This window comes from Sinohyriopsis cumingii, unplaced genomic scaffold (genome assembly GCF_028554795.1).
Source record: "Sinohyriopsis cumingii isolate HCF-2022 unplaced genomic scaffold, ASM2855479v2 utg000379l, whole genome shotgun sequence".
Taxonomy (NCBI): Eukaryota; Metazoa; Mollusca; class Bivalvia; order Unionida; family Unionidae; genus Sinohyriopsis; species Sinohyriopsis cumingii.
The window spans coordinates 2391353-2405543 of record NW_028315894.1 but is presented as its reverse complement, the minus strand read 5'-3'; the positions used below and the strand labels follow the sequence as shown (position 1 = coordinate 2405543).

At 31.9% G+C, this 14191-nt stretch overlaps 1 protein-coding gene across 13 annotated transcripts in view; it reads left to right on the top strand.

Annotated features, from left to right (window-relative positions):
* Nucleotides 1–14191, top strand: part of LOC149774226 (uncharacterized) — a 91976-nt gene that overhangs the window by 47586 nt on the left and 30199 nt on the right. For 8 of the 13 annotated variants that reach the window (XM_089945663.1, XM_089945674.1, XM_089945661.1 and 5 more), the window contains exons 2-7: nt 192–337; nt 1548–1637; nt 4443–4766; nt 5189–5319; nt 6625–6784; nt 8656–8778. In XM_089945663.1, the coding sequence (XP_089801789.1) occupies nt 1577–1637; nt 4443–4766; nt 5189–5319; nt 6625–6784; nt 8656–8778 (799 nt within the window). In that variant the 5' untranslated portion in view covers nt 192–337; nt 1548–1576. The remainder of the gene's footprint in view (nt 1–191; nt 338–1547; nt 1638–4442; nt 4767–5188; nt 5320–6624; nt 6785–8655; nt 8779–14191) is intronic. The other 5 variants (XM_089945666.1, XM_089945665.1, XM_089945667.1 and 2 more) reach the window with 1 other exon arrangement.

Below are 14191 nucleotides of genomic sequence, written 5' to 3'. Positions count from 1 at the left end.
TCTGAGATTACTTAACTTAAAATATTATCTCTTGGACAAGCCAAATGCATGTGTGACTATGAGGCCTCTTCAATGAATATAGATTTGTCAGGTCAAATAAATTATATTTTGATGTTTTTATTTATGATATTTAATATGAACCTTATTGATTTAACTGAAATCTGCTCATCGTTTATGAATATTTACATTAGGCAGACTGAAATGGGATGAAAGTTGATCACAAAACCTGTTCCTTGAACCCATGTGTATGTGACATGAATAGGTCTTCTCAGGAAATGGGCCAATAACAGTGTGAGAGAAGCCTCGAGAATCAGCAACCCATATTTGCAGTTAAAAGGTAAGCTGCTAGATAGCATTATGAAATTTCCTGACATAAAAAACAGGGTTGGGTAGGGTTTGAATATTTCCCTTGCCGATACTACAGAGCACAACAGAATAATCCTGTATAAAAAAAATAGTCTCATACAATACACATATAGCATATCAGTCAACCACAATGAAAGTAATAAAAAGTCATTATGGTGTTACTGTTATAAGTATTACTTGTGTAACATACATAACAGATAAATAAGAGATTGAGAGAAGAGGATATAAACAGAAATCAACAAAGGAGAAACCCTGGATTATCTAAATAGTTTAATTTCCTACAGACTAAAATCACTTATTGAAATGAAGAATCTATGGATACATTTAAATTCTACAAGGCACAAAAGCATGTCCTGTTACTGCTACAGCTACTTTGTATGCAATCTTTCATATTGAATCTTTGTAGCTTTTTGTTTTATCAAACTTTTTCATCTTTCTTTATTAATGTACAGGTGTCATTGTAAGTACTAGGATGTCATTATGTAACTTAGGACTAAAACATAAGTGTATATGCATTTGATACAAATTTTTGAGTTAAAAACAAACATTAACATTGATTACATTTCCCTTTACATAATGATATATGAACTTAGCTTTGACGACTATCATGAATAACAGAACTTCTGTTTTGTATCACAGCAGTAAGAACTTTCTTGGCAAAGTGATATTTTTTCAATTCATAATTTCTCTGTTGCAAACCCTATTTCGCTGGTGAACTTAGTCATAAATGTTAATAATATTCATTACATGGAACATATTTTCCAGTTGAAAGTTTTAATATGAGTATGGTTATTATTATTATTTATTATTATTTGTTCACTGCTCTCAAGCAATTTTAGATGCTATTTTATGCTCTGTTATGTGCATGATGCATGATTCCTTCACAGATTATTCTCTTAGTGTTTTTGCATTAGACATAACCTTTTTAAAGACTGTATTTTTAAGGCACATGGTTAGAGCTTTTTATTTCAGAGAGAAAATGGCACAGCTTAGTTAAGCCTGTTTTGTTTGTATTTTTAGCAGTAATGGTCTGCAATCATGATAAAAAATTTGCAACATGTAAAACACCAGGAATTTGATCACAAGATTTGTTACATTTGTATTCTATTTGATTAGTTGTGTCATATCTGAATTTCTTTCACCGATGAATAAAAATTAATTGCATCATGTCAACTTTGTAGTCACAGGCTCTACTAGTATATGCATTGAAATGAATGGCAAGACAACGCTTAAAGCAACGATGCTCTGTGTGATGATCGGGATGACAGTGGGTAAGCAGAATATCTGGTGATGCGTATATAACAGGAATGTGATAGCTAGAGGCTTTAGGCATTCAATTTCATTTCAAATAATTATAAATCATAGTTATGGAAAACTAAAAAAGCAGCAGATCAATGAATGATTGAACGAAATATCCTTTCATCTCTGAAAAAGAGATATTGCTGGAATGATATTGTTAGTATTGTAGTGAAATTTAATTAATTATATCAAATTCATATGTAATGGAAATTGGCACAAGGAATGTTAAGAAAGTGCTCGTTTTACTTCTCGATTCCTTCACATGAATGTGTTTACTAAAGCACTTTTCTGCCACATGAACAACAATCGTAAATGTGTCTGATTTCTTACAACTCCTCAAGCAGTTGTTGCTACTATTCATTTAGATTCTAGATAAGATAATCTTTTGAGATGACCCTGACCGGAATCTTAAACATTCACTTATTTCAAACAATTTTAGAGACTATTGATTCCCTGGGTGATATTTCTTTTTGCGTATTGAGTGTTTTTATTCAGTGTTAAAATTTTAAGGACAACATTTCTAAGGCACTAGGTTAGAGTCTACAGATGTGCTGCCAGACCTGATGATACAAAAAATCAGGCATGTAGCTGATCATTCAGGTGTATGTTCACAGGCCACTTTAACTCATTAATCAGACAGGAATTGACTTATGAATAGTATGTAAGAGAAGTATCATTGACCCTTCATTCTTGTTTCTTTCATCTTGGATATGCTTGAATATACGGTATTAGAAGAATTCATGCAACTCTTCAATAAGAATGACTGCAATGTGTAGTTTTTAATCTAACATTAATGCACATTTATTGTTCAGCACAACAACTGTCAGGCATAGGAATAAGAAAAAAATCAGTAGCATATTTATATACTTTATTATTTGCATGCAACATAATATTGGTATAACAGCCATTCACAGTTTATTCAGGTAACTGGTGGGGTGGTTCCAAGTGTCCCATATACAAACATACCTGTACATTATTTATACGGTTGTTCTTTCCACTATAACATAACCACTTAATACTAAGGGAAAAGAACATCATAACAGTTACTATGCATGAATTGGGCACAGTACATACCATTGAGAAACCCAGTCTTCTCATTCTAAACCCCCATGATACATACGTTATACAGCTCTAAACCTTTATTAATGTATACAGGTCAAAATGCGTCCTCTTTCATACATTTTCCAGTTACTAGTGAATTTTTTTATAGATCTAAGTAGTTGAGAAGTAATGTAGATCTTCACATAATACGTAAGCATCTGCATCATTCTGGAGCAAACGTACATATCCTGTTTGAAAAATATTACAGTAGTTCCAAGATTTTATAGTATTTTTTATAAGGTATATTATTGTAGTGAACAGTTGACGTTGCACACATAATTTTTTGGGACATATCTAAATGGCAGTTAGCACATTAACCCCTGGAGCTTGTTGTCATTTTCGCCTGAAAATCAAGTAGGAAACACATTTTGAAAGCTATTTCAGAATAGACTCGAAAACACCAAATCCCTAGTCATCTTTCAATAACATACTGCCCAGTTGAGTTAGAAACATCGTTTTGCATTGGCTATTTGACTCGCACATGAGCAGAAGGATAAAAGTTGGATGGTTTGTTTTGTTGTTTTTTTTGGCTAAATGGAGCCATTATTTTTGTATGGAGACCACTCTTTATTCCAAATGCCCATCTTATCCTACTTTTTGCAAAGGCTCATCTGTCTGTTTGCAGTTCATACTGGTTTGCCTTAGATGTGAGACCAAAATTTCTCAAATCCTTAACCAAAATCGGATTCTGAACACGGGTGAATTTTGGGTAAAAAAACGTCGGGTCCAAAAAATGAGGTTTTTTTATTTGTATTTTGTAGTGCAACTACATATTCCAGATTATTTGGTATCATTGTAGAGCTACATCTGTGTACCTTTCTATAATACCACCCACTTTAGTGTATCATGCATGACAATGACGCTACAGAGCTTGGCAGTAGGTTATTACCTCCTGCCCAGTTAAGTCGTCGCTAGGGGTTAATGTGCTAAGAGTTTTAAAAAAAAGTCATCTGAATCATATTCATAAATGATGATATTAACTGAACCGGTTTTGTTTTCCAAAATGTTATTTATGTATCAATGACATTAAAAATCTTAATTATGTGTGCAGAAAATATTATGTGTAGCATTCCAGACAAATCCTCAATCAATATCTTTCTTGCTACTTCAAAATTCGACATATTTGTGTGAGTTGCGGAAATGTAAGAAATGTTATCCAAATCCAAATATCTGCTGTGTATTGAGTCTAAGGAAATCAACTGCAGAGAACTTGGAAGTATGCCACTTTCTATTCAGATAGGAAACATATTAGGGTAAAATACAAACTTACCAGTTATAATGTGTAATTATTTGCATTATTTATATAGTAAATTGTGGATTCAGTAGTAAGAACATAAATTCTTTTATTGAAATTTTCATAACTCTGACTTAAGTTGTATACGAAATGGCAAAACTGTTGCATTCGCTATATGTACAGTAATCATGTCTATGTTATATTTACAAATTTTGCAGACTAATATATATATGTTTCTCAAGCATGTATTATGCAGATATTGTAAACTCTGTACGAGATTTTTCTTCAGTTATATTGTGACCTGAGAGAAAAAGAATTGAATCATATCTAAAAATTTGTAGGGTATTCTACCAAAATACATCATGCATGTAAAAGCTATTAAATTATTGAATATTTTCTATTGTTTGAACATTTACTATTCAACTTCTTTTGTTGTATTTAGAACTAGCATGGTTTAAACAGGAACTGGACACTACATCCTGTGAAGGTCAAGACAAGTTATTAGTGTTGAACTATTCTTTAGAAGAAAATGAAAAAGTAACACAGATCCAATGGTTCTACCAGAAGACAAAGCAGATATGTTACTACTCTGAGTCTTCAGGATTTATCGTATCATCTTCTTATGTGGACAGAGTTGAGCAAAGAGGAACACAAGGGATACTCTTGAAAAAAGTGTCAGCACTTGATACTGGAGAATATACTTTCTATCCCAAACTAGCTGGGGAGCATACTCAAAATGTTCAGACAATGTTTCTCACTGTGTATGGTGTGTATTATACGTGTTCTCATCATAGGCCTAATTGTGTCTATATTTTTGTTATGGATTTATTAATGAAACCCTTACTTCCTATAAAGAAAGTTAGTGAAGATAAAACGTAAGATACCGCTAGACATGGAATTCATTGCAATATTTTTTTCTTTTTGAAAATTTAGCATTCAGGATGCAGATCTTTATTAAAAGAAGGAGTCAGCAATTTTTTAGATAATATGGACTCTGTTGTAACCTAGACTTCATCCAAACTGTCTGTGGGTAATGTTAGGAACATCCATGAGGATGAGAAGATGACAGTGGAAGTTTCTTATTCCAAATACTGTCCATGGAGTTGAGGTCAATGTTGGTGAAGGCTTGAAACTAAAATGTATGCGTATTAATATATAATATATTAACACATAATTGTCTTGTTACAGAAACACCAACATACCAGTGTAAACCAAATATAACAGTCCATTCGAAGTATTTTATATCTTGTTTGACAAATTCTTGTGGAGGACAGCAGTTATTGCACGAATGGAGAATTTTTGGAAGAAGAGACCCAGTGGTATGCCACCTAATTTTTAGTTGCCATGATAGAAGTTTACCGGTAGTTCCTTATTTTGAAGTCATAAACTAGCCCTTCTCTATATGCTTTATCAAGGCTTTACTGACAGCAATGAACTTTACACACGTGATTCGATTAGAAATGAGAGAACAATATATTTATAGGTTTATTGTGTCAATGTGAATGCTTCTTTACAGAATAATGAAAGGTATTTGAAGATCATTTCTTCATGGTATAATAAATTCATGTTCATTGAAAGTGTTCATATATTTTGCAACATAAAGTAAGGTACATTATGTAGACTGTAACCTTAAAATTTGACCAATTTCTATTTGTAATGTCCAAATCGTTGTACTGAGAGGATCTGAAATATGTGTCTGTGTGATTAGGATTTTTAACGTAGCTTTAACAATTTTTCAGTCATTTAACCACGATATCTGAAGTGTGGCAGTTTATAGTGATGTTTAGCACTGGGGCATCATGCCGCAGACATGTAGCATGATGTCCCACCAAGTCACAGTATCCTGATACCAGGCCGACCAGTCCTAACACTAACCTCTTAATGCTGAGCGCCTTGCAAGGCAGCTGTTAGTACCATTTTTGTAAGACTTTGGTATGACTCGGTTGGGGTTCAATCTGAAGTATATTTAAACTCATTGATTATAGCATCTACTCTGTCATTAATCTCCATGGTATCTTATTGGCTGGTCATTCATGGCCGAGGATTGAAACCCCCTTACTAAAGAGGTACTATTACAGCATGTAGTTGTTCATTAACAACAATATTCTGCAAGTTTCAAATAATATTCGAAACCATTTCATGAAGTGTTCCAAACAGATTTTCATAAAGAAATGCATGTCAGGAAACCGTTTATTAACCATAATCTCCTTCTTATTAAAACTGCATTCACACATAGATAACTATCAATAAATATCCAATCACCAAATTCACTATTTATCCTTTGACCTGCCTTCTAAGTTCCTTTTATGTGATATTTGTATACGAGAAACCTATGTGTGGATGGCTTCAATTATTACTTTAGAGACGCAACAAATAATGTATCTTCCTTGGAGCGAATGGGGCTCATTCAGTGAACTAAGAATGTAAGTAACGATGAACAATGTGTTTCTTTTTAAAAACCAAAACCATTAAAAATGTTTTCCATGGAATTAATAGTATATCATCTGTACATTCCATTATTTTGCAAATATCGGTCTATAATTTGATTGTGGTCAAAACCATGAAATATTTTATTCATAACTTATTTATAGGTGTATTTTATCAATGTGAATTCATCTTTACAGGGTAATGAAAGTTATTTGAGGGTCATCTCTTCATGGTATAATGAACTCGTGTTATGCTGCCCAAAAGGACCAAATATGATGTGCCATAATTGGGATCCATTGATGTTTTGTGCATCGACTTCCTTATTTTCTACACACGAAGATAAATATATTGAGAAAGGTATTCCTGAGGAAAAAAACTTTATTATTATTAAACTTACTGAGATATGAAAATATGTTGTATATTAAACTATTTCCAAATACTTCCTTGACCTGGTTTTTATTCTGCCAAACGTTTCTTTAAAAATTATAATATAAGCTGAATTGTATTCTTGAATTTATGTTTAAAAACCAGTATGACTTAAAATTAGCCAGTCATATGTCCTAGGTGATGGCTTAATGATATACTTATGTTTATGATATTGAGGCCTGATTAAAAGTGTAAATGATAAAAAAAATTCAGAACAACTGCATGTAATATTTATAATAATAATGTCACAACTTAATAGACAGCACATTAGTTCTGCCTATAAGATAAACATTTCTAAAACTGCTTTGTAATTTCGCAGAAATCCATGAATCACACCAGATACCTGCCACATATAACACTTATGCTTAGGAACATAAGATTTCCGGTTCTAGTGGATTCTTTATCAGTGATTTAATTGCTCTTGAGAATACTATAATAACAGATACAACAAGACAGCGCTTTCTAAAATGCGTGTTTCACACACATGCACACACATATACACACATAATGATTGCTGTTCAGCATAAAATTGTAAATTAAAACATGACAAAATTCTATAAAGAGGATCACGGCGAAGAATCCAACACAGGAAAGCCGATATGTACAATATCTATCGTATTGAGACAATTAAAGAACTCAAACAAACCTTTTCTTGCAATTGCAAATTCGGAAAGGGTTCATTATTCACCACTAAAATAAGGAATACAGGGCAGTTGGTTAGAATGTAATCCCTCGATAGACCGAACAAAAGTAGAAATGACAATAGTACAGACATGCCAAGCGCTATAATGGTCAGCTATTTATAATTAGTATTAATTACAAATAACATAGTTACATTGATATCAGGCATAGCTTGTGCTTCGCATATCTGTGAAATGGTCAACATTTTCAGACATTTAACTATATGTGGCACAAGTTCTGATAAATGGATATGCTGAAGAAGCTGTCAATTTTCATCTAACTTAGCGATAGCAGTCATAAACACATTTTGCCACTGACAGTTTTCTTTATGGATTACATTATTAATTCAATATTATCGGCTACAAATCAGCACACATAGTATTTGTAAATAGTTTATTTTGTGGTCATATGACAGAAGTTGATGTGACATGATCTCAGTCATTAAGTTGATAACATAACATTTAAATAGTACAGGTAAAAAAGATAATAATTTGAGAGAGGGGAGAGGGTACTTGTATGAATAACACAAATTTTACTAATCTTAAAGATATATCATCATACAATCAAGAAAGCCATATTTCATGAAAAAAATTAACATATGATTTGATTACACAAAACATAGCAATGTCTCGTATTTGTGTGAACATGCATTATTTCTTGTTTTAATTATCTATGAATTCAAATTGACATATTGAATAGCAGCTGGTATTTGCAAGTCCTCACAAATGCTCGTGAATTCCATTTTCTCAATCAAAGACATGTCTTGTCAAAATATACTTTGGAAAAATGCATGATCCTTAATAGCTTCAGCATCTTGAATTGGTGAGCAATTAAAAGCGCATATATATATATACTGACAATTTCTTTTGGATTACATTTTTAAGGAAATATTACTGCCATTCGAGTTACAGCTGTGATATATATATATATATATATATATATATATATATATATATATATATATATATATCAAAGTCTACCCTTTGCAAAAGGTAGAAATTACGACTCTTTTCACAAAATGCATGTTTCGTAAAAAAATGAACATATTATAGAAATCTTGATTTTTTTTTTTGCTGATAATACCATAGTTTAGAATTCATAGGACATAGTTTATCTTTTAGCTTCAGCTGACAGGGATGGAGAAAACATGGGCTCAGTGGTGATGATAACTGTTTTTGTTTTGTCAGCAGTGGAAATCGTGACACTAGTTGTCTTGGTACGCCTTTTCATAAATGTGAGAACATGTAAGTATTGCTTGCTTTATATTGTTACACAGTTATTGAACATAAATCTTATTCAGTTCATGGATGGCGATGGCTTTAAAAACGTTGTCGCCCAAAAAATCACCAACCTTAATATTTTGTCGCCATTTTCATATTACAGTACCATTCATTTATCTTGACATCCTCGGGACCAAGGTAATATTGTTGACATGATCGGATATTTAGATAAATGGGGGAGGGGCTGAAAATAAATACTTACATTTGTGTAGTACACTCCACAATGTGTTAAATAATATACATGCATATGAAAAATCTATGAATTCGAGTATTCGATCATATGTTAGAAAATTCATGTGTCAGTCAAATCCCGTTAGAAAACAACTAAAACGTATATATAAAATACGGTAGTCCTTATTTGATCTATATTCCATTGTCAACAAACATGTTTCACGAAACAATTCACTCTGATATTTAGTATCCTAGTAGCATGTGGCTGTATAGTTGTTTATATGCTACATGTGCATGTATTTAAATTGGCCTAGATTATATTTACTAGATTTACATTTTATGCAATTTGAATTTCTTGTAAGACAAATTCTAAATACCCATGATGTTGGCGTGATAAATAACAATAAGCTGTTTTACAAAGTAATTATATCAGCTAAACAAGTTATTGAAAGAAAGTATACCAAACATTACTAATTGTACCATCATTTAAATCAAAAGTGGATGTTTGGTCTAAATGAAATGTTCTCTTGGCCAACAAGTGAAACAGATCATCAAAGTACACTTAAACTGATAACTGCTTTTGAATTTAGTATATAACTACATGGTAAGATAAAGTCTGTAAAATCTTTAAAAAATAATGTTACTAATCTGCAAATAATTATGTTCACAAAATATATATTTTTTATTAATGTATCATTCATTTTGAATACAACCGGATTCAATCTGCATAATGTTAAAACTATTATTTAGCATACATTTAAAAAGGTTATATAATTTATGTCCATAGAATGTCAAGGTATGCAGTGTGCTCCAATGTTGACATATACATGTATTTGTTTTGGTGAACTCATTCTTAAAGATCTTTTTCCTTGTTGTGGGTGAAATATTTTTAAGGTACAATCTGTTAAGGGGGCATTTATAACTTATGAACAAACTACTGTAAAGTCTGATGTGAACTAGACACACTGCTTCTTAATTGCAGACCTGCCAATCCTTACAATTTTGCTGTAAGTCTTACAAAAATACCCCTTAAAATACAGACGTATGGTATAAAAGCAAAACCTTCGGAAAAATTATTGTTGCTGAAAAATCCAGAAAATTGGTTCATCCATGTTTGATATTGAAATAAGTGGAGTTAGGGAATTTTCCATATGGACTGGATATGGACTCTATACATACTTTTACAGAAATATTCATATGGACATTTTTTATTGTATAGCTGATCCACTCATGGATTTCACTGTATCCAAATGGAAATGTTATGGATTCCTTACATACTTTTTATGGAAAATCCCATGGACTATGCAAATTAGTCCATGAGATCTGAATATTGTCCATATGGAATAAAAATAAAATTCCATATGGAAAAAAAAATAAAATTCCATATGGAATTTGGCAATGATCCATGTGGAATTTGTGAATAATCCATATGGAATTTGGCAATAGTTAATATGGAAATTGTGAATAGTTCATATGGAATTTGGAAATATACCATATGGAATTTGTAAATGGTCCATATGGAATTTGTAAAAAGTTTATATAGAAGTTGGTAATAGTCCATCCCATACGAAATTTTCCAGGCAGACTTAAGGCGGATTTCAGACAGGTTTCCGAAGCGCTTTCTGCCTAAACCATAAAAAATTTGCTTCAGGTTTCTATTTAACTGCCTAACGAATTTTAGACATTATTGGGAATCAATGATAAATATTCACAATAATTTTTAAAATGGATTACAAATTTTATTTTGACAAATATCAAATAAGATTTAGGTTTTTCTTGTCCTCATTTTCTTTCTTGTATAAAAAACCTAGTCCATGATGGCATCATTTAAGTCTTTTTCATTTCACGGTAAGTTTGGTGATGTTTCGCAAATATTTTGACCAAAACTTTCATTGAAATTGTGGTGAGATCTCACTAATTTTCACTGGTTTCACAAAATTTTGGCTAAAACTTTTACTTAAGTTTTGGCAAGACTCTAGCATTTCATTAAAAGTATTTTGATAGTTTACTAAATCTTTCATGAGATTTCACTAAACTTTTGATCATTATATTGTATTTTACTGAAGTTTCAGTAGTTTTTCAGACATTTCAAAAGGTTTCAAATAAATAATGTATATGAATTAAACAGGACTTCATTAACCAAGGTGATATTTCAGTGTACCTGAAAAAATGTATACAGATGTTGCAATCATATGACATCCAAGGTAAGATATATGGGAGTTAATGATAATAATAACAATAAAGATTTTATTTCGAGAAGGAAACTCATTTAGTTACAGAACTAATCTACCCTGAGGCCTTCTATCTGTTATGTACAATATATACAGTATATACAGCATGATGTGAAGAATCTGGCTTGACACTAAATAACTGATTCTAAAATTCCAAGTATCAAGCCTGGAACACAGGTACAGGCATCTGTGAACACATATACATATATAAATATAAAACATTATCTTGCATTGAAAAATTCAACTGCGAAAATGATGAAAAATTACAGAAAAACACCCATCTGAGACATCGATTATGAAAAGAGGAAATGCAAGGAGCCTGCCTTATGTCAATGTTGTACTGCAGACTTGATTGTTGATTAACGTACAAACTATGATGTTGTTGTGGTCTCTTGAATTAGTCCTTGTTCCATAAGCAGCCACTGTGACAAGTGTTTATCATGATATAGTTACTCTTATTTTACACTGAATTCTAACACACCTAGAATATTTTGATAATACACACAATAATACCACTCACGATATTGGCCAAGAAAACTCCGCAAAGATATGACTATCTTTGATAGACATGGGTATCTGGCAACAATTTCAACCAGTGATCTATACGTTGTCCCTCCTTAAAATTTGGATGTCAATTAGTTTGGAGTTATATAGCTTCAAAATCATTCTGGTTCAATTCCTTGCATATTTAGCATGTTAGCCACAACTGTAAAGCTCTGTATGGCACAAAAAGTAAAATGTTAGATCTGGCGTTCATTTTTTATTCAGATTGCCCAATTACATTCCCATTGATTTTGCATTCAAGCTATTCTCATTGCTGCACATTTTTCTAATGGTTATTCAAACCTGTATCCCACTCGAAAATTCGAATCGCCATGTTTAGCAAGCATGCTGATTTTCCCATAGTTTCCGTTACGCGACAATTTGTTGGGAAAGTACAAAATTTTGACCAATCAGAATGCTCTTTACAGCGATCATCTTTTAAATAATAAATGGAACAAACACTTAGTAGAATTTTTTTTAAAGGGTCCACATTGAAGAAAATAGAAGAATCAGATCAGGAGAAAAGCAAAATTCTGGTTTAAAGGAGAACAAGAGAAAACTTGTTTGTGGGCAGTTAAATCCAACTGAATTTAAAGAAAAATACAACAAAAACAACAACTACAATTTTAAATGAAATATAACAAGGAAAGATGTGAAAAGAAAGATATTGTTCCAAAAATTAACAATAAAATTGCAGCTATCAGAAACAGGAAATATAAATGTTGCTGAAAATCATTCAAATTTTACAAGAAACAAAAAATAAATTTTATTATATCTTATTGATATTTTTATTGAAATGTCAGTGATATTACAATCACAAAATATGACTATGTTTGCAGAAATTTTGGTAAAATCTCTTAAAATACCATAATTTTGGTGAAAATAAGGACATTTAAGTGAATGTCAAGAAATCTTCACTGTGAATTTGCTGAAATTTCAGTCACATTTTCACTAGGGTATGAATATTTTAGAGCATATTTTAATAGGAAGCAAAAAAAATAATATTTTTCAGAGTAAACATCAGATCAAATCCAAAATCCACCTTACACCAAATTTTCTAAGTCCAAAGATTCATCTATGCTTGTACTACCAGATATTAATATTATGATCATGTTTACATTTTATCATGTCTTTGCCTGTTTTTAAAATCTGTGGAAATAGATTAAAGAAAACTGACATGCATGTATTTTCTTAAAATTTGAGTATAAATTCATTCGTCCACATCAGCTATGCTGACATATACATGTGCTCTAGCTCCCACCAACATTTCTATTTGTGGGGCCTCGAGTAGCCGAGTGGTCTAAAGTGCTCTCCATCACGGATCACTGACATCTCACCTCTGTCTGCGTGGGTTCGAGTCTCGGGCTTGGCCAATGTGGATATGTGAGAAAGTTTGCCGGTAGCTTCTCGTGGGTCGGTGGTTCTTTCTGTGGTTTTCCAGGGTTCTTCCTCCACCATTAATACTGGCCGCCATAAATAGTCTATCTTGTACTGAAAAATGGAACTAAACCCAGAACAACAATAACAACAACATTTCTATTTGAATCAGATAGTTTGATTATTAATTCTTCAGAGAGTATTTTCCGTTATACTATGACACATGAGCTTGCTTTCCATAAGGAAAAAAGTGCTTATGGATTAAAGTTGCAACTTTATTCCATATGGAATTTTCACTTGCATTGAAGTACTTACGGAATTGATATGGAATAAATTGTCTGATTCCGTAAGTTTTTCAGTCATTATCTCTTCCATACTGATTCATATGGAATCCATGAGAAATTTCTGTACCGGTGAGATGGTCTCTTCGGGGTTGGCCGCTGTAATTGGCTACAAGGCGTTTTGATTCCTTATAGTTGATATGTTTCCTGAGACCAAGCATCATCTACTTAATATTATCACTATTTTCCTAAGTGCAAAAAATAACATCTTTAGTCAGCTTTGCATGTGATCTTACTATACCTTCTTTTATTTCTTCATCTTGATTTCATTCAGTTGTTCTTATTTACTTTTCAAAAGAGAAAATTGTCCCTGTTCATTAGCATCTTCTAGAATATATATTGCTTGTGTCAGTTGATCTTGCCGTCTTTTCACAAAGGAAGACAATGTAAATGTTTTTCTTCTCATTTCAAAAAGCAAAGTTTACAAACGTAATTGTTCGTTCATTGAAAGTTGCTGCTCCGTATTTTAGCTATTGTTAATATCATTAGATGTTGTTAATATATGTATTTTTCCAGGACATGTATGCTGACTTTTGCACTTCATATTACCTTTTATTATCAAAATATAGTATTTCTCTTTATGCAATGAGTTAATATTTTTCCATAACCATTTTGCTATATTAAAAATAAGCCTAACCTTGACATGGGAATGGTTAGTTTGATATACCATTCCAATTGAATATTCAGCTATATATGTAAACAGATTCTCATATT